We start from the raw sequence: 21,842 nt of genomic DNA, 5'->3' as shown, positions 1-21,842 counted from the left end.
CTTTGGCGATTTGTGTTTAAACTAGTCAAGCACTGGCAAGCACACACACGCACCGATACTCGTCTGTGAGGCCTCACTAATTACTGTGGAGAGCAGTTAATTAATGCTAAGTACCTACTGAACTAAAAGTCACCATTGTGTCCTAATGTTGCGGTTTTATTTTCTTTGATTCTCCTCTGCTGGTAAGAGATTTTCAGAAATAAATGAATATGTGTAACTAGAATGACCTTCCTCCTGTTAGAAGATGGATGGATGGATTAACCATCTACACATATAGTTTTAAATGGAGGCTGGATTCCTCTCCATAACTCTACTCGAATTGCTCAAACTACAGACAATATGTAGTAACTGTAACAAATTGTTATAACTGCAACATTTTCGAGTGTAAAACTGGAGCTTTAAAATACCCAAACTGGGGAACCTCCAGAGGGAGGTACCTTCAGGTGCCTGAACCACCTCAACTGACACCTTTTGATGTGGAGGAGCAGGAGCTCCTAACCTGACTCCGCCAGATAGATTTGCTTCGCATATCCATCTGGAAACCTTCCGTTGAAGTAATTTTGGGAAGGGGCGAAAATACTGGTTAGCTAATTGGCCTATGTTGGTGATAGACGGACCAAATAAACCAATCAGATCAACGAAGCATATGACGTACTCGTCAACATGCTTCGTCGTCGCTCGTAGCAGAGCGACGACGAAAACACAACCACAAGCCAAGCTACTCTTGCTGCTGCAGGTAAAGGCTCGTTAGCTCAGCAAAGAAATACTCTGTAATTCCGATAAAACTTGCTCGATAGCCTCGCTAACGCTAGTTTCATCGGCTGAAGCCGCCATGTTCTTTAGACTGAACTGTCAATCTTCTCGTTGCGTCACACCTCAACCCGCCTCAAAGCCAACGCTGATTGGACGTTCGTTTGGTGAACGGCTCCAAATTTTCTTTAACGGAGAGTATCCAGACTGATCTGCGAGTGAAACCTTGAAAGCTCGCGAGATCAGGATGGTCTCACGAGGCTAAGGAGCTCCAGGCTCCCGCTGGATGACTGAGCTCCTCACCCTTTCTGTACGCCTGAGCACAGTCACCCCATAGAGAAATGCAATTCACCCCACTTGCACATGGAATCTCCTTCTTTGGGTCATGAACCATATGTCATGAACATCAGTGAGGGTTAATAAAACCTCTGCTGATATGCGAGCGCCACCATCACCACAACATAAAGGTTATCTTAAGGTTTGTTATCTTATCTTAATATATATATATTTTGATCAGTATTTCCGGAGACTTTTTGAAGGTTTATGACAATGTTTCTCTCATGGTCCATTAGGAAAAGGAAAAGAAAAAGCTATCAGCAGACGATGAACAGTATCTGAGGGTCATGCTTTTAGCAGATAGCAAAGAGCCTGCACAGTACCTGAGAGACAGGCCCTACTGTCTACTGTGAGAGTTTTACCACTAACGTCTCTTTGGGATTAGCCTTTAAATTTAATAAAGTCTTATTTCCTGTATTTCCAACTCTTATATTTGGTGTGTTTCATATCTTCGACTGAGTGAATGGGAGACAATTGCATCTTTTTTCCAAAGTACTTATTTAAAGTCGGTTCTTTACTAGGTTGTGTATTATGTTATATTTAGACCAATTGTTGGTTCTTGACTTGAGTTTGGGGCATTTTTTAATTCTTGAATGATTTTTATGTCAGAATTATTAGCTTAACAAACAAAGATCCTCTAAAAATGGTCTTGAATTAAACGTAGAAGCATGAGTCTTAAAAAGCTTATAAAGCCTAAGGAAAATGTAATCAAGACCAATTTAACTTAGTTTAGATTAGCTTATTGATTTATTTGGAACCTAAGTGAAAATCAAAATAATAAAATAAAACATGAACAAGACCTTAGAGACATGAAGCAAACCCTTTGAAAGGGAGTAGGTAGAAGTAAAATGCATTTAATTAAAAAAACAAATTGAAGAAAATCTGAGTTGTTGGAAGCAAAGTATTTATATTTTTTTTTTTCACCACAGTTTCTTTTTTTTTTTTACTTCTATTGCTCATTTTACACATACAATAAACAGAGACCCCTTCTTATTGTAGTCTGGGTATTCTAAGGAGCTTTGTAATCCGCTGACTCCCCAGAGGGATTAGCTCCTGTCACCACAACTGTGATTTAAACCACGAGTTTTGTGGAAGATGTTGACACAGACTTGAGGGAGAACCAGCAGGGACGGCTTGTTCTGGATGCCTTTTTTTCTGCACATTGTTTTCTGCTTATCCAAGAATAAGCCGTGGGGGCCACAGGTCAAGGAGGGAGACCCAGACATCCCTCTCCCCATCAACACCCTCCACCTTGTTCTGGTGGATCCCAAGGGGATCCTAGCCCAGACGGGATGTACAGTCCGTCTAATGAGTTCTGGGTCTTGCCTAGGGTCTTCTCTTAGTGGGATGCGTCTGGAAAACCCCCAAAGGGAGGCACTCGGGGAGCATCCTGATCAGATGCCCACAACACCTCTGACTCCTTTCGATGCGGAAAAGCAGGGGCTCTACTTTGATCTCCCCTTGATAACAGAGCTCCTCGCCCTCCCTCTAAAGGTTTCTTTATGCTTGACCCACGTAACCATTCTCCGCATGGAAATGAGACGTGCAGACACAATGCCTGATTTCCTCCGAAGTAGCACTATTCTCCTAGTCTCTAGAGGGCAGCGTTGTGCTCCTACGTCAAACGTACTGCGTCCCCCTACACAGTTGTTTCCAACATTTTAAAACCTCTTACATTATTTCAAGGGTGATGGCAATTTCTGTCCTGGATTTGTTAACAATTTGCTGATCACTATGATCTTTATAGGCCAAACTATAAAGATGTTTATATTTACTAACCTCCCCCAGACGGATCGCTTGGTCGTCTGACAAGTTTTTCTGCGCGAGACTGTCTGCGTAGTTAGTAATTTTCCTAGGTGTTTGAAGCGGAAACTTTTGGCCTCGTGTAGGGGCGAGGAAGCCAAAATTATGTAATATGGCCACATGGACCTCACAGATGCGTCAAGCATAAACCATGGCTTAAAGGAGCAATAAATCCGACATTTACTGCAAAATCAACTTAATCATTTTCATTTGTCACCCAGCATGGCAGTAACATTCCCTATAAACATTTGCTCCTCTCCATCAACGATGTCACGTTGTACTCCTTTCAAACCTAGAGGTACGGTCCGGAACTACTTCGGTTCAGAGTGTAGCCCGTGTTTACTTCCTGGTTCCTGAGCCAATCATGCGAGAGTTCCCTGGGTTCTCGACACAGAACGTAGTATTTGGTATTTTATTTTAGCAAAGGAGCAGCAGCCTGCAAACATGGAAGCCAGTAAGGGAAGCAGACCAGAAATAGAACAAAATACAACATTATATACCTGTCCTGTGGAAGTAAAGATGCAGTGGAGTTTCACACCGTTGAGAAATGGTTGTTCTCTGTGAAAGCGTTGTGTATGTGTTGTCTGGAGGGAGCTCATTTGGCCGCTTGAGTCCACTCAGTTAGAGACAACAAATAAAAACAACTAAAGAATATTACACAATTATTTGGGGAAGACAAGGCCCTTTAAAAAAAAAGAGCGATAGCCTTGTTTCTTTGAGTCAATTTTGACCATGTAGCCATTTATCTACACGCCTAAATGTGACAGTACTGCACAATGTTTGCCAGATAAATACATATAAAACAATCAAAACCGACTAAGAGTCAAAAACTGCAGCATTTCACATCAAACATAAGGACTGCTGACTCAAATAGAAAAAAAAGGTGCTTAAAGCCTTTAACTTTAAAAGAAGAAGCAGTGAATTCATAGTGAGTTTGAAGGGAAATGTTATACAACAACGGACAGTGTTCAATTGCATGTGGTTACAAGAAGCAGGAACTGAGTCAGAGGGCGGCTATGGATAAAATAAGTTCCTTCCTCACATTTTCCATCCGTCTGGCCATCAATGATTCACTCTGGTCCATTTGAGATGGCAGGGATATACGTAGAGAAAGTTAGAGGGAAAGCAGAGGCAGCTGGAACTCTGAATATCATCCATTTTAATTAATTTCTGTTTACCTGGTTAAAGTAATTTCTCGCCACATTGTTTTTTTGGTTTTTTTTGTATAAATGCAGCTCCTCACATAAAGAAATGCGATCACTCTCATCTTATTTATTCACCCTCTAATATGCATGGGTTGGACAAAATCAGCTAATTTTGCACATTTAAATAGCTTACCTTGAGAAATATTTAATGTTTAGGAGTATAAACTACCCCTTTGCAGTGAAATAGTTTTATAGATGTAAATGTGCTTTTAAACAGTGAACCCCTCAGGTGGAATGATGCATCTAGAGCTAAGCAAATTTGCATAGAGCTGCCACGTCTGAAAAATAACCCAGGTTGTCAAAATGCAGTCCCATTCGTCTGTGAAGCATCCAATCTGTTTGCTGACGCTTCACTTACCGTTTTGACCGACCGTCAGGTGCTCCTGCAACTGCTAGTTATTGCTTTACCAGCAAATTATGTACGCACCCGTCCCTGGTCTGCATGTGGGATCATTTATATCCAAATCCTACCAATACCTTTAGACTTGAATGAATAAATGAATGAATAATTTATTTCTGACAATGCATACATCAGTAAATTTAACACATACCGACATTATGGATAAATAATTATATATGTAATCAGTTGTGTTGTATAATTTAGTGATTATGACTGAAAGGGGGTATGAAAAGGTAAAATCTTTGTCAGTAATTTTATTTATTGAACTTGCTTTTATGTCATTTCTCCAGCAACTTCACTCTAAGCTCAAATAATAACATTTTATTTGAGAATATAATTTTAGCACTTAAATTTTTTTCCCCTCAAAGTCACGTCTAAGTCCTCAATAGAGCAGAATAGAAATCAACTGGCTTTTCAAAACATCTAATTTTGCTCCGAGTGGTAAAGGAATTGGTATATTCAGTCTTTTCACATTTTGTCACCCTACAAGCACAAACTTTCATGTATTTTATAGAGATTAAATCATTTGTCTGATCAACACAAAGTGGTGCATTGTTGTAAAGTTCAAGAAAAATCTTTTTCTTTTTTACATTTTCTACAACTGAAAATATGAAAAGAGTGGTCTGCAAATATTCAGCTCAATAAAATCCAGGGCAGCAAATTGCCCTCAGCTCATGGTGTCTCTGGAGGAGCAGTAAAAGATCCACAGCTCGGGTGGGAGAGTCTAAGGCAGGACAGCTGCTAGTAGGACACATCATAAATGGCCTTTATTGAAGCTTAAGCCTAAAGAAGTCATGTTTAACGTTCACCACAGTCCATTTGAAGAACACAGCACATGTGGAAGAAGAACCTCTGATCAGAAGAGGCTGAAGTGAAACGTTTTGCCTGGTGGAAAACTTAAACTCATTTTGTTCTTGATGAAAAACGGTAGTGGCAGTATCATGCTTTGGGGATTGCTTTTCTCCAAGAGGAACAGGCAAGGTGGTCGAAGTTGATGGCAAGCCGGACCAGAGTGGTTTGAGCTGTACTAAAAACAGAAACAGGCAGAAATTTAAGTCTGTAGATGTTTCAAGGCTTGTAAACAAAATGGGAAAAAGTTCAAAGGCATTAACACTTTTCCTGGGAACCACATTAAACATCACATGATTAAAGCTTTCCCCCTTTTTCTTCAAAAATGCACTTCTCTTAAAGTCTGACAGAGCAGACAGATCCTGAACACTAGAATACAGAACAAATAAACTTGTGTGTTTCGATAAATGAGACCCCCTTTGTGTAAAAAAATAAGTTCATACTCTCTCTATAACTGAGATGTGAATAAACAGCTCTAGTGACCAAATGTCAGTGTGGTCGTTTATGTGGTTTTTAGATGATGGTGTGAGCTAGCAGGTGTTAAACAGGAGGCTTGCTTTAGCTGGTCAGAGTTTGACATCATGAAATAACGGCTCTTTAAATTTAAACAAGTGAAAGTAAAAATGTTATAGTCCACGTGGGGGTATTTTCTGTCTTCAAACTTTCTGAGGTGCATGAAATAGTCTGGACCGCGGGTAATCGAGAATGCTTCCTAGAAGGCAGCTCTGCTGGTCGTCAAGCCTTTAAATAACCGTGTCAGAGCAGCGCTCTATCTCTGGAAACAGCTCCATTTATAGCGGGTGGTGTCTTCCTTCCTGTTTTCTTCCCCACCATTTTTTCCCCTGCAGTGCTTCTCCCCTGCTTGTCATATGACGATGATGATGTAAGGACAAAACGCTGATAGAAATATAAACGATTTTATTAGTTGGTGAGGCTAAGCCGGTGTGCAGAAGGCTTTGTTTTTATCCCGGCTTTGCATGCGATGTGCACTGCAGTATTAGCTGCAGGACAGATTTCCACGCTGGGCAGGCAGATGCTTCCCCACACCACCCCTCCACCCTAACCCCCCCCCCCTCAGTGTGTTGGAAGCTCAGTGTGTCACTGAATGCAAGCAGAAAGGACGCATCGGTATAAAGCAGCTCGGCGCATGGCGTTGTCAAACATGCAGCAGAGCCTGCTGAATCATATTTATTGGGAGATGTTTGGAGATGAGTGTCCTGAGGAGATGATTTATTGTAACCACTTGTCCACAAACCAGATACGGACATGGCTGTTCTATAGTGTCGCTGTAATCATGGGGAGTAATTTGCAGTATGCATCCCTGTTAGGCTTAGCTGCAACCTGATGATGCTGTATAATAGTGACACCGATTAACACTCCTCTGCCTCGCTTCTGACTCTTCCTATAGCATCAAAAAGTCAGTAGCAATGATGGCAAACACAGTTATACCTTCCCAACAATGTTCTTTAATTGCCTTTGTAAAATCATTGTAATATTGGTCTTTTCTTTAATTGGCAGCATCATTAATGGTCTGTAGGGGAACATATGAAACCTTTAATTTTCAGTAGTTTTCATTATGATTTTGTTCCCCCCCCCCCCCCCCCCCCCACAGACTGCACTGAGGCGACGGGGAAGCAGGGAAGCTTTTAAGGACAAGAAATCCTCGGGTCAGGTACGAGACTTACTTTCTTTGAATTCAGCTTTTATGATGTCTTATGCTCTATACATTAAAAATATACTTTGTAAGCCAAAAAAATAAAGACGTATTGAGCTAATCTTTGTCAGTTATCCTAATTTTTTAGTAAAATCTGTGGTAAAAATTAATAATATACTAATCTTTTTAAGGGATCAAGGACCGATTTTAATAAATTTGATCATTATTGAAAAGTGAATTTATTTCAGTAACTCCATTCACTACATGAATGGATGATACATGACGTGGATTAATTACACAAACTGATGTTGCTCTGCTTTCAGCTAATGTAAACATGACATTTCAGATTAAAATATTACATAAGACCAATATAAACAATACATTTAATACATAAATGTGGGCTTAATTAAAGGCATGTTATAATATCTGTTTATGGGTTGCCATTTTCAAAAATTGCATTTAATCTGACGAACAAGACCATCGTAGTGCATATTTTAATTTCTTGAATATGACTGTATATTAAAGGATCCCTGGTAAAGATGTGTGAAAAGCTTTAAAATCAATTCATCTTTCATTGCAGTAACATGATCTCATACTAAAGATTAAAAGAAAAACACAAACTTTGTACTCCAGCACTTAATGTACTGGAGTACATTTATTCAGTGGGGTAACATGTCCTATGATGAGAAATAATTGTTGCTTTCCTATAACTAGACTCTGGTGCCACCATTATTGGCACCTTCGTTTTTTTTTTTTTTTGTTTCCGTAGGATTTAAGCTTGGACTGTGAGGGTTAAGGCAGTAACTTGATTCTGTGTTGATTTGACCAGATGTTTTGAGCTTCTAAGACCAAATGACAACCAATTTTCAGCTTCTGGTAGACACCGTTGGATTTTTATTTGAAATCTGTTGGTATTTCAAAGAATCCATGAAGTTTCCTTGAAGTTTCCTTCAAGAAACAGGCCCACAGCGTCACAGATCTTCCATCACATTTACTAGTGGCGATGAGATGTTTTCCCACTGATTCATCCTTTGTGTCTTGACAAACACACCTGGAGAGTTTTTTGTTGTGGTTGCTGTTGTTTTTTTTTTTTTTGGCTAATCGTAGTCGCCTCTGACAAAAACCAATAGCTCCAATAAAGTCTCAGCAGACTCACTCGTTTGTGATGGTAGGAAAGAAAGGGGTTTCTTCTTCAGGCGTTACTCTCAAACAACCAGTTGACACATAGATGGAGCCTAAAGGTTGTCATTGAGTCCTGGTGATTCGAAGATGTCCTTCTATGCTGCAGTTCTCGAACAGTGAGCGCTGGAAGTCTTTTCCCTTCTTCACCGTCCTCCTGACTGTGTGTGATGGCAAAACTCATCCAGCCTTATTTGTCATGGTTACGGTGATTTTAAACCTTTTTAACGACTGCTTTGATTGTAGATGTGGTAAATGGACTGAACTTATATAGCACTTTTCCAGTCATGCTGACCACCCAAAGTGCTGTACACTATAGCCACATTCACCCAGTCGCTCTCACTAATGCGCACACATTTATACACAGAGACGAAGCTCCGTAGGCAACTTGGGGTTGGTTAATACTATTACTATTAGGCAAGGCAAATTTATTTATATAGCACAATTCAGTACAGAGACAATGCAAAGTGCTCTACATGATTAAAATATAGGAATAAAAGCAAGTAGGGATAGAATGTAGAAACAAAAAAGAACATTTAAAAACAGTAAAACAGTTTAACTGGGACATTCAAAGGCAATTTTAAACAAATGTGTTTTTAATCTCGATTTAAAGGAACTCAGGCTTTCCGCACTTTTAAAGTTTTCTGGAAGTTTGTTCCAGATAAGTGGAGCATAGGAACTAAATGCTGCTTCTACGTGTTTGGTTCGTGTTCTAGGTATGCGAGTAGGCTGGAGCCAGAAGACCTTAGTGGTCTGGAAAGTTGATACACTGATAACAAGTCTGTGACGTATTTAGGTGCTAAGCCATTTAGACCTAAATTACATCGGTTAAGGCAGTCCTTAGCATCAGTTAAGGGTTGCCTTAACCGATGCAATAGTAATAGTTATAGTAATATCATCTTTATTGTCATTGAAACATACATTACAACGAAATGTGTTCTCTGCATCTTAACCCATCCCCTTGGGGAGCAGTGGGCTGCCATGTGCGGCGCCCGGGGAGCAGTCTGGGGTTAAGGGTCTTGCTCAGGGACCCAGAGTGCCGGCACAGGGGATCGAACCAGGTACTTGCATCCTTTGAGTGCAAGCGCGCTGCTCTAACCACTCTGCCATGACCCCCCCCCCCCCCCCCCCCCCCCCCCCCCCCCCCATTAAAAGTATTTCTCTGCATTTAACACATCCCTGTTGGGGAGCAGTGGGCTGCCACTGTAGGGCGCCCGGGGAGCAGTTGAGGGTCTTGCTCAGGGACCCAGAGTGCAGGCAATTGGGATCGAACCAGGTACTTGCATCCTTCTCAGAGCGCAAGCGCACTGCTCTAACCAACCAGTAGGTTGTGACTCTGTGGCAAAGGGAAGATGGAATCGAACCCACAACTTTCTGATTGCTAGACGACTACACAACCCATCAAGCCACAATCGCCCATAGATGTGGGCAAATTTAGGTGAAGAGCCATTTCCGTTGGCTTGTTAAAAAAACTAAGCTGTTGTGTTTCTTGTTTGTCCCAAACCAATGAGCTTGGGACTGAAAATGCAAACCTGAAAAGGTTTCAAACCTCAAAACGATTCTTTATGGGTTCTTTTTTTGGCAATTAAAAAACACATAAACCATCCACGTTGATATACTCTTGATTAAGTCTTGAATTGCCTCACCTTCGTTTCCCCTTGCAGGAGGACAGTGCAGACCTCCGCTGCCAGCTGCAGTTTGCCAAAGAGGAGTCCAGCCTCATGAGGAAGAAGATGGCAAAGCTGGGTCGCGAGAAGGATGAACTTGAGCAGGAGTTGCAGAAGTACAAATCTGTTTACGGCGACATTGATAGCCCCCTTCCCCTGACCGAGAGCTCTGGCGGGGGCCCTCATACCACACGAGAGGCCGAACTCCGACTGCGCCTGAAGCTGGTTGAGGAAGAAGCCAACATTCTAGGAAGGAAGATCGTGGAGCTGGAGGTGGAGAACCGCAGCCTGCGAGCAGAGAACGAAGACATTCGCAGTCAGTACGAAAGAGACTGTTTTGGGCGGGAACCTTTCTCCAGCATGCCGTCGTCTCCCTACGGCGGCGACCCGTTGGAGTCTGCAGGGGAGCTGCGTCGACATCTCCAGTTTGTTGAAGAAGAAGCTGAACTGCTGCGACGATCCATCTCAGAGATTGAGGACCACAACAGGCAGCTGACATCTGAACTCAATCAATTCAAATTTGGTCCCAGCAGCAGCAGCAGCAGCTCCAGACTTGCCGGTGAGGAAGGCGGTGAGGGGGGGTTGTTTAAACCTGGGAATGAGGGGTGCGGTAATGGCTCCAGTAGTGGGATGATGATCGAGGAGCTCAAATCCGCCCGGATGCAGATCAACGAGCTGAGCGGAAAGGTGATGAAGCTGCAGTACGAAAACCGCGTTCTCTTGTCCAACGTCCAGCGCTGTGACCTGGCTGCGCACCTCGGCCTTCGCACCGGCAGCCCTCGAGACAGCGACGCCGAGAGCGACGCAGGCCGGCGAGACGCTGCCGAAGAGGAGGAAACGGGGCGACTTCTTCTCCTGCAGCCTAAGAGGGAGGGTCCAGTTGGGGGAGAGAGTGACTCTGAAGACCTGTTTGAGAAAACAGGCACCACCTCAGGGTTAGGAAGCATTAAACCCTCGGATGGCAGCGAGATAAGCGCCGTTGAGCTCGCCAATCGCAGAAGGGAGGAGAGGGAGTCATTCGCCAACGTGAAACGAGAGGCCGACAGGCTCGGGAAGACCGTAGACCGTCTGATCACGGACACAGACAGCCTGATCTTTGAAGGTAGGCTGCTGGTGACCACGGGGGAGAGCCTCGAAGCTGGGGCGGTGTCCGGATCCAAACCAGACACCCAAGTATTGGACGCCATCAACACTCGCATGAAGGCTTTCCGTACAGAACTCCACATCTTCATGGAGAAGCTGGACCACGTAGGGGACGGGCTGAGAGAAAGGACAGACGATCTGTCTCCGATGCCGAACCTCACGGAGTCCAGCAGCTTTTTGTCCACGGTTACCTCCATGTCCCGTGACTCCCCCATCGGCACCTTTGGGAGAGACCTGGTCACGGACTTCCAGGTTAGTTCAAGACACGGTCGGCTGTTCTGCCCTCTTAAGGTGACGTTTTTACTTTGATTCTTTCTCCTCTTGTTTTTCTTCTTCCTCTAATAAGTAATCTTTGGCCAGTTGGATATGAAGGGAAAACAAAACATTTCTAATGACCGCCTCAAAAATTATCTACTTACGCTCTTAGGTTTATTCAACTTTTAACCCTAATAAGTTTATCTCATACATCAGGCAAAATTGATGTGTCCCTGTCTTTAGCCAATCCAGATATATAGGAAACAATGGGGAAAGACATCCAATGCTATTCTAAATGTAGGAATCCATTTGAGTCTGTAGTAAACATTCCCAAGTAGTCAGCCTTTAGTGGGCCATTTAAAGACAAATTAACTCAATGACCGCCTGAGTCAGCAGAGTGTAAAAAAAATAAAAAGTTAAAGATTGTGGCAACAGTGCGCAGCATCTTGCAAAGCCGGATCTGTTAATGAGAAACTCAGATTTTACCCTATAGATTGTCTCAGATATGTTCAAGCCTGTCCTTATGTAATATGATTTCATGATTTTTACAATAGATTCAACTCTGCTGCAAGATATGATCAAAATAGTTTTAAAAAAATGTTAGTTTGCGGCTGTTTTACTCTTTGGCAAGATACTCCCTTTTTTGCTCTCCCCTTATCCAACCCAGAGACTTCCTAAAGGGCTTTTTCCCCCAAAACCAGTTCCAGCGCTAAACCATCTCTATAGTTTCATCAGCACTAGTTATTTACCAGTAGCTCTTTAATACCTCCACTAGAGAGTGCTTTATCTTGTGTTGTAGCATAGTGGGGGGCTGCACTGCCTCATTACTCATTGGATCTAGTTGCATATACAGCCTAGCCAAGCTACCATTTTTCTGAACATTTAAAAGAAAATTCTCCCAGCGTGAAAGTCATAAATTCAAGATACCATATAAGTGTCACATTTGCGCCACCCTCAATAGGGCCCCTCACATGTGACAGCAGCATGGGCGTAGGTTTGTATAGGGACCATAGGGACATGTCCCTACCAATAATTCGATGTGATAACATGTTTATAATTTACAATACATCGTTGTTACAGCAGTCGCTTATTTTCCTCAGCTCCGCTGCTTGGCGGCGGCTGCTGCTGCAGCTCCGTCTGCCAGCCTGCGTGTCCAGTCGGTCTTTCCTGTCGCTTTAACTCAGCAGCGCATGTAACTGTGCTGTGTGCTGTTTAACTCCACTCTCATTGGTTGTTTTGCCTTAAGTCCCACCTTCTCTCTCCCTGGTTGGCTGTTTTCTAGTGCGTGCATGTGCGTGCATGCTTGCAGCGCGAAATTTAAATTTAATTCACACTAGAATACTGCGGTTACTACAACGAATATTACACTACGAAACTAGTCCCAATTAAAAAAAATTATATTATCCACGCTATAACAGGCGATAGAAGAAGCAGGAGAGAGTAGTTTTCATTTGTGGAACTTAAGGAATGTAAGTAAGCAACGTTAGCATCTTAAAATAATATTTAATTCTGAAGTATAATACATTTTATCAACAAAAATATTCTGTGTCAGGCAGGAGTTCTGAAGACTGCTGGAAAAATCGACAAGCAAAGAGTGTAAGCTTTCAAAAAATCCCTTTAAGGCGGTTCAGATATAAATAGCAGGTGTTATTCGTTTTATAGAGTATAACAATACGAGATGGTGCCTAAACATTGCTATTTTTTGTTTAGAAACTATAATTAGGGTTCCACATAATAGTGCTATTTAATTGACTATTTCTACTTTTGGAAATAGGATAAAGTACAAACAGAGGAACACATTGGTTTGATTTTACATAGATTTCCACACAGTCCATAAGTAAATTAGTACAAACATTAGTGTCTGGTAAAAATGCTTGAATCTGGCTGTTTATTTTGGATCTTATTACATTACGGATAAGATAGTGTTATATTTTCTTTTAGTGATTGTTAAAAGCGATTTTATATTTGAATAAACTTAGGCTCATGCTTAGTGTTGTGATTGTAGATAATGCCACCAAAAATAAAAAAGAGACATAAGGAGCTATTTTAACACTCAGACAGTAAGTATCATAGGATGATATAAAAGGTTGTGTTACATTTAATCCTTTAATACTAAAAACATACTTGTATAATAGTAACATTATATGATTATAGGAAACACAGATATCCAGTAATAATGATGCAGGGCAGCTTGGAGGTGAAGCAGCTGGCCCTTCAGTGCTTCAGGTGATGTCTAATTGATTTTAATTACAAATTAAGGAGCAGCTTTTTATTTATATACAATATATATAGTGCTTATAAAATTTGTATTAATGTTGCAAAAAATGCTGCTTTTGTCTTTAAACGAAATGTCCCCTGATGCTCACGTCAAGTATAAAAAAATAGGGGCATGCATATTGCGTAGGACCAATGACATCAAACCAATGAAACTTGAGACCAGGTGTCCCTACCAAAGTTGAAATCAAACCTACGCCCATGGACAGCAGGGACCCTATGATAACATAATTTAAAGTCATGCCACACACAATGCAGACTTGGTCTGCAATTGGAAAGATTTACTCACCCCGTTATGCTGAAGTCTTGGAGTGGCTCCAACTTTTACCAGCTTAATACAGATGTCTTCTGTTTTTGCTATTTTGTCGCACTTTGCATTTTTCAGATCATCAAACTATTTTTTATGTCTGACTAAGACAGCCTGAGTGATACATTTCAAAACTGATTCTGTATTTAAAGGGAAAAAGCCCTCTTAACCACCACAGCCCAATGTGAAAGGTTTAATAATTGCCTGTGGCACACAAAAACTACCACCAAGGTTATTTGACAATTGAAAAAGTCTTTCACACTTCTCTTTTGTAACAAGTCTTTTTGTGGATGAAATATTCCCTATTTATTACCTTTGCAGAGTTGTTTTAATTGAACTAAATTAGAGGGGCTTTGAGCACACGTTATTTAAGGTCACATCAGAGCATCCCAATTTAATTTAAATTAGGACTTTCTTGCTGTTTTTTAGCCTTTCAGTGGCATACTGAACCAATTGTCAGACATTCTCCTTTAGGATTTTTTGCTGAAGAGCAAATTACATGGTTCCATCAATTACAACAAGTCATTCAGGTCCCGAAGTAGCTAGGCAGCTTTAGGCCACCATATTACCAGCACCATGTTTGACTCATTATGATGTTGTTTTCCTGATATGCTATTAGTTTTACGCTAGATCTAACTGGATGCACAGCTTTTAAAAACTTCCACTTTTAGTATGTTTTTTGGCAGGGTTAAATGCTATCATCCTGGAGCCCTCCCATGGATGCAAAAGTGATTGCTATAAACATTTTCTGGATCTATTCACCATATTCTTGTAAAAACCGTCTCTTCTGCCATTATGGCAAAGCGTCCTCTGGCTCTAGGCAGGGATAGGCTACAGGACGATCTGGCAATATACGTTATGTCATCACCATTAATGGGAGAGCATATCCAGTTTTTATAGTGTGCCTCAAAAGGCTCTATTTGTTTCAGAAAAGTTTAGTTTAAAATACTTATTCTTTTAGCAAAACAGCTTCAGAGCCATATAATATTTAATTTTTAATACTTTCAGGATTTTTAGCTTTTCAGGCTGTGAGATAAGATAACCCTTGGCCTTTGAGAAATGTCTCCCACACATGCTTTGGTTTAGCTCTGGACCTGCTTTGGTGGAAAACCCAAATATAAGCAGGTTGAAGTTTCTGCATGCGCTCAGCAGGAACAATCAAAGATTTCGCTGCTTTCAGGGTTTACCACTTTTTCAACAGTGTTGCAAAGAGGTGATTCCAGAACTGTTATTTATATATATATATATATATATATATATATATATATATATATATATATATATATATATATATATATATATATATAATTGAGATATTTAAGGTGTGTTTTCCAACTAATAATTAATAAGACAGTTATTATTGCAGCAGCTACTTTGTGAATTAGTAGTGTGCAAAAGTCCTATTTCACGGGTCTGGACAAAATCAAACTTGGACATTTCAAAGCTCAACTAGATTATTCTTCACCTATTTACCATAATTTAAAGCACAGCTTGGTTTATGTAGTTTTTATATTGTTTGTGTAAATGAAAACAAATAGCATAGATGTTGTGTTTGCCATCTGGACCCAAACCAGTTTGAAATCCAAATCAAAACTCTGATATAAGAAGATCTGGAAATATAAACCAGTAAAATTAGTCCGTTTGATATTTTAATAAGTCTCAATTTATCTGTAGTGTCTTTCAGTAAACATTAAAATTAAACAACATAACTTGTAAACTGGCAAGTCACAGATATGAAACACACGTGGTTTAAAATATATCAAGGAAAAAGCACTTTGTTTGATGATTTCTGACTTATTTTTTATTTGGAAAATGAGGACAACATCAGGGTTTCAGTGAGACCTTCTCAAAGAGGAAATATTTCCAATACTCATTTTTATTGTCTTGTTCCAAATCATTAGGGGTGTAATGGTACATGACAGACACTGTTCGTTATGTAAAGTACCTTGGTTTTTTAAATCCTGTTTTGGTACCTTTTTGGTATCTTTCAATCAGTAGAATTAAAAGAGGATTTGTAAATAATATTTTTATTACTTTTTTTAACAGTGAATGAAGAATACTAAAATACTTAAATAATTAGATTTTAATAATATGTTCCAGCATTTCAAAAAGGGGCCAGTATAGAACTGATATTGGAGATTTGGTTTAATTTTGTCAATGACGTGTAAGCGAGTATAGAAGATGGATAAATAAATCAAACAATGTTGTTTAGGAAATTTTAATAAGACTGTGTTGACAGGGTGGTTTACAACAGGGAGCAGCTGATTAACATTGCAAAAGCAGAAATAACACGACAACTGAAGCCAGAGATCCCACAGGAGTTGAAAATCTATTTAATTTCCCTCTGGGATAAATAAAGTATATTTGAATTGAATTTGAATTCTGTGGGTTGATCTTTTAGACTTGAATTAGGCTGCAAGTGATGGAAACAGAAGTCAAAAATCCTTGTTTGTACCCAGAAACCTGGCCAATAAACCCATCCATGAAAGTATACCAATAATATGTTTATGCTGTTTTCAATCACAGAATAAACAGCAACAACGTAGCAATTAACAAAGTTCAGCTGCTTGAAACTTCTGTGCCATGTGATGCCAGTACAGTCGAAGTTGCTCAGCGAGGGTTTCTTTGAAATTCCCCCAATTTAAATTCAACTTACGCACGCAGTCCGCGCCACGTTACAAAAATCCGGAGGTGCACGACCTCATGGGGCCCGCGCACTCGGGCGGGAACAGCACGACTGCTTCACCTTTGGCGTGCGCACTCTCTTGCCCTACTCAATGAATCGAGAATAAAGCTAGCTTTAATGTTCTCTATAGCCTATAAGACTATAGTCTTAAATTATCTAGATTTCTTTCTGTTTGAATACATTTACCATTACACCCCTGATATCCAGACTTGGAAAATTATAAAATCCTATTCCATAGTTTTCCAAACCTTTTAAAGACTGTGTAGGAAGCTTGCAATAATTAGCATTTATAGTGCATTATAAGTTAACTATGGGCTCATTGATGATTTATAGTGTTACTGTTAACTATTTATGAGATATTTAACAGAATTGCCTTACTATGGTGCTAAAACTGAAGAGTTGATCCCCAGTTGCATATTTATTTTTGTTGTTAAAACTGTCCTTAATGTTCTGTTAGTTTCTGAATGGACTTGGAGAACAAACTCCCCCTAAAAAAAAGCAGATGCTGTTAAAAATGTGGCATAGTTCCCTGTTAAGGCCAGCACAGGCTGACCTTCAGCGTCAGGCTGCTTCATGATAAGCCACCCAGCTCTACCACACTGGCATAGACGCCACTTCTCCTCAGTCCCACTGCCACCACCATCGCTTCCTGCCGCCGCTGCTGCCTTCACATCTGCATCTCCATGCACATCCCCATAGCCAGCAGCCCTGCCTGTCTGCCTCCCTGCACTCACTGTCTGCAGCCCTTCTGCTTCCAGTCACCCGGGGCGCTGAGGGGAGGGTGCTTGGTGTGAATGGAGTAAGTACTAAAGGGTTTACAGCAGCTTCTTCCATTTGGCTCAACTTTCTGGACCTCCTTGTGAACTGCTGCATGGTAAAAGTTAGATACGTTTTACCCTCGACATTCTGCTGCATTTTTCCGATCATAATTCTTATGCTTCATCAATGGTTTGGCTGTTATGTCATTTCACGTACTTTAACCTACAGGGGACAGGTAACTTGATCATGTTTTCAGGGACGCAAACCATAAAAATGTGTCAAAATAACATGTTCAGTGACAAAAAAATAAATAAACAGTTGCTGCATGGGGCTGTATGAGTGGCCTGTGGAAGAACCTTGCTGGATGGCATCCTGCTTTCCGCCCTTGTTTTACTGCAGCTCAGAGTAAGTAAACATGTCGGTGCGGTTTACTCCTCTGAAGCAGGTTCATTATCTCTGTGCTGCATGATCAAGCAAACATCTTGTGTTTTTCTTTCTAATCAGTCAGACTCCCATAAGAAATAAAACAAAGAGCTCTTTAATTGCGGCTCACTTGGAGAACCCCCGTCTTCTTTGTTGAGATGGCACTAAAGCTGTCTTAATGCTCATTCTGTCCAGTGACTTGTTTCTGCTTTGCTCCTCTACCTGTCGAACTCCCTGGTTAGTCTGGGTGAAGCTGGGTGGTTTAATCACACATAACCACTGGTTTAATTTTTCAGTGCAACAAAAACCTTTATTGACTGTTAGGATCTTGACTTTGACATTGACGGTAGCTCAAAAGCCAACAGTGCATCAGCAGCAAGTACTTAGTCCAGAAGATGCTTGTAAAATTAGATTTGGCAAATTGATGCATTCACCAAAGGAACAACAATACTTTTTTGGTTATTTTTTTTCCCCCCGAGAAAAATTTAACTGGAAATTTCAGGTTGTATTTATCACCTACAAACAAATTCCAGGAAGATGTTCCTTAAATTTGTAGCTTAGTTATCCACCAACTCAATATTTAAAAACAACTTCTAACTCATGCTAATATTTTTCACAATTTAGTTAAGTTCAAAAACAATAAAAATATGGACCACATTTATCCACTGATGCAGATTTGAGTCTGTGAATTAGACTTAAATTGACGTCTAATTGTAAGATTGCTCCGCCCATGTGGAAGTCTACCCCAAAACACATCTAACCTCTGAAAAAAGGAAGTTGTAATGATGGTGATAGTGAAGCTCACTGTGATACCAGAGGCATCTTTGCCTTTTCTACCAACATTTAGGCAAAGAAGACAGTGAAAAAAATTGTCATGCGAGTTGCACATCACGTCAGTGAAGTTATTTCAAGGTAATGACAGACAAATCGAAGTTAAAGGCCAAGTTTAAATACCCAACTTATACCCAACAAAAATATATATTAGTAACTTAAAATAGTTACTGCAGACTGCAGTAGATGTTTTCATGTTGCCATCAAGCTATATATTGCAAGAATTTGCAATTTTACATTTCACAACCTGTTAAACACTGCAAAATCAGAATCCTGTTAACTGATCATAGCTGGCAAAGATTCAGCTTATGCAAACAGTAGTTGCAACATTCGGGTATCCTGAACACATAAAACACAGCAGAACTAGCATCAAGAATTAACCTTTAATTTAACCATTAACCATGTGATGTAATTATGGCCAAAAATTTAGTTACCTTCGTATAAATAAACATTCAGTAGTTCCCCCGTCAATCATTGTTGTGTTCATCTGCTGGGAAAGGAATAAACTTTATTCCAGCCTCTAAAAGTTTGGGATAACGCATGTCTGAATTTGACCTATCTCCACTGCCAACGTTTAACCATTTTTAACAATTTTGTGCAAACAAAATCCCTCTGGCCGCAATGCGTTCGTAATCTAAAATCCTGGCATTGTTATTAGATAAGGGGAGTGCAGTTTCTGCAGGTAAGAGGCATTTAATTTAGGGATAAATCGTCAATTATACTTGGGTCAGAAGTAACAGAGTTTAGACTTGAATTAGACTCATGGTCTAAAGACTTGGATCTTAATGAAAGAAGTCTGATATCTATCATTTTAAAAAAAATCTTATTTTTACAATGTGGCTGCTGGCATTTTTGTGTATTTACCTCACTTTGCAAAAAAAAAGGAGAATAAATAGCTACTGCTGCATAAGTTGTACTAGCGCATATGGATACTCTGAGGTATAGGTAGCTTGCTCTTCAGTAAATGTAAGTAGGTTTTTACAGGTGTCCTTTGAGTCAGAATAAAGTGAGCCAGATGAAATGGCTATCAACCTAGCAGCTTTGCAGATGTTGTCTTCTTGTAACAAGATGAAGGTCTTATTTTGCTCAAAGGGATGTCAAGGTACACATATTTATACCAAAAGTATCTGGTACAGCCCTGTCAGTTCACTATGCACGTTTAGAGAACCAATACGCGGTTGTTTATGCGCATTGCAATACTCTGTTGCGCAACTTTTAAAAGTAACACCCACAAAAAACAAAGATAATTCCCGGCTATGACTAAACTCTTTATTTCGGAACTATTTGGGAACATTAAGGTTTCTCATGTACAGTGGAGAAAGAAAGTTGGGCCGAACCACAACTTTGTCAGCCTTCATATTTTACAAGAGCAATAAGGTACATAGCTTACTGTTCATGTACCAGAGTTAATCACCTGAAACATCATCTAGCTAAACGTTAGCATCACTGGTACGGGAGAAAAATGAGCTGATGTCCAAACGGCTACCAGCAGCATCTGATCAGTCACTCAATGCATTGTATAAATGTTAACATTGACTGTTTTTAAGTTGGTATGTTGTTGTACCTTGAAAAAATCCAACCAATCCTCCAGTCAGTTCTATAGTTTCCATTTTGAAAAGTTTTATAACATAAGAAAATCTAATTATTTTCAGAAATTAAAATAGATGCTTCCTGTTCACTAACCTAGAAAACAATCATTTTATTTAGTTTTATTGATCTGCAGCATACCGAAACCGTACCGAACCAAGGTTTATGTGTACCATTACACCCCTAGTAACAAACGAGTTTCTCTATCTAAACCAGGGTAGTTGGGTTACGGTTAGATCGCTGATTGGTCAGTTATTGACCTGATGAGACATATGGTCCTGTCTCACCAGGACCATATGTGATGCCCTCAAGCCTGTTCAAAAATTAGCACAACCCTCCAGTGAGCTGCATCTAAAATGTTATTTAATTCAGTTGTTCTTCCTTTTTAATCATAGTTGTATTTACAGAGATTTAAAATGTCAAAAACATTAAAAACATGTTTATATTACATGAAGTCAAGGTAAGCTCTAATTCTTCTAGTGCAAAGATCAGTACAGGTAACCCTTTATATCACTCAGTACTAATGAAGTAGCTCCCAGTGTTAAAAAGGCTGGTGATCCCTGTTCTAAACGCTAACCACATGACCAACCAACCATGCTATCATTGTTTGCAGACATCCTACTTCATGGACAAACACACAAATTAGATTATTGCACTCGACCTGAAAGAAAGACTGGCATATTGACAACAAGTACCTTCCCATCAGCGAGTCTGCAGCTCCTGTTTGTTTCCTCCAACTGCGTGATTCATGAGGACCCTGCTGACTGCGCCATCACCTCAAAACTAGCGATTGTGGTTTGCGGTCGCAAAAATTCATATTGCAAACCAATAGGGAACTTACACTATGTAAGTTCCGTAAAATATATGTTTAATTTATTAGAAAACTAGTAGATTTTTTTTTTATGAATCAAATTGTTGTTCAATTTGTTATGTATTTTGTTTCATTCAATGGGGAAAAAAAAAAACAATTCTTGAAAAAAGGTAAAAAGAAATACAATTATGAATGGAAAGGAGGTATTTAAACAAATTGTCGTTAATGTTTAAATACCTAATATTTGATATGTGAGTAGGGCTTCATGTTTTATAAGCCTGAGCAAGGTCCGATATTCAGCAGATCTTGGAATTTATTTTAATTTTGATTGTAGAACTTAATCATGTTTCCTTTTGGTGAAATAATGTACACTAAATTCCTATTTTAATGAATGACAAAACTCTCACTGTTTTTATTAGTAAAAAATATACTCTACCCTTGTGAACATAACCTTTTGGTTGAGTAACGAGATGGTTATCATTTATTTTAATGACTAAGAAATCCTCACCAGTCTCTACTAGTCTCTACTACCAATTGACGTACTAAAAGTACGTCGATTGGCGCAAATCCTGTTGAGTAAATGATTAATCTCATCGCTTCTGAGTTACCACAAAAGACTGGTAGGTATGGTAATGGTAGGGACAGCACATATGGGTTACCTGTAATTCTTCATAACAGCTAATGGCAGCTGCCAAGTTCATCAGGTTGTATTTAATGCTACCATCAATGGAGCATTTACTGTAAGCCAAAGACTGCATCTCAGACAGGGATGTGCACATTCTCCCATGAAAGAGAGGGCTTGATTTATTAGCCTGGGGTGTTTGTGGACCACTGGGCTCTTGTTGCCTGATAAAAATCTGTTCATGTTTGCTTTAGCATCATAATAATGACCACATGAATCCCCCATAAACTGAACTCTATGT

General features: G+C 40.0%; 1 protein-coding gene across 4 annotated transcripts in view; it reads left to right on the top strand.

The window, feature by feature from the left end:
- The window catches only part of LOC105932244 (microtubule cross-linking factor 1), a 116,986-nt gene that overhangs the window by 49,604 nt on the left and 45,540 nt on the right, over positions 1–21,842 (top strand). For all 4 annotated transcript variants that reach the window (XM_021320877.2, XM_021320879.2, XM_021320880.2 and 1 more), the window contains exons 4-5: positions 6,956–7,015; positions 9,841–11,238. In XM_021320877.2, coding sequence (XP_021176552.2) covers positions 6,956–7,015; positions 9,841–11,238 — 1,458 coding nt within the window. The remainder of the gene's footprint in view (positions 1–6,955; positions 7,016–9,840; positions 11,239–21,842) is intronic.

The sequence above is a fragment of the Fundulus heteroclitus genome, chromosome 6, assembly GCF_011125445.2.
Source record: "Fundulus heteroclitus isolate FHET01 chromosome 6, MU-UCD_Fhet_4.1, whole genome shotgun sequence".
NCBI classification, from domain to species: Eukaryota; Metazoa; Chordata; class Actinopteri; order Cyprinodontiformes; family Fundulidae; genus Fundulus; species Fundulus heteroclitus.
The sequence above is the reverse complement of the archived record's forward strand: the minus strand, read 5'-3'. Positions and strand labels throughout refer to the sequence as shown.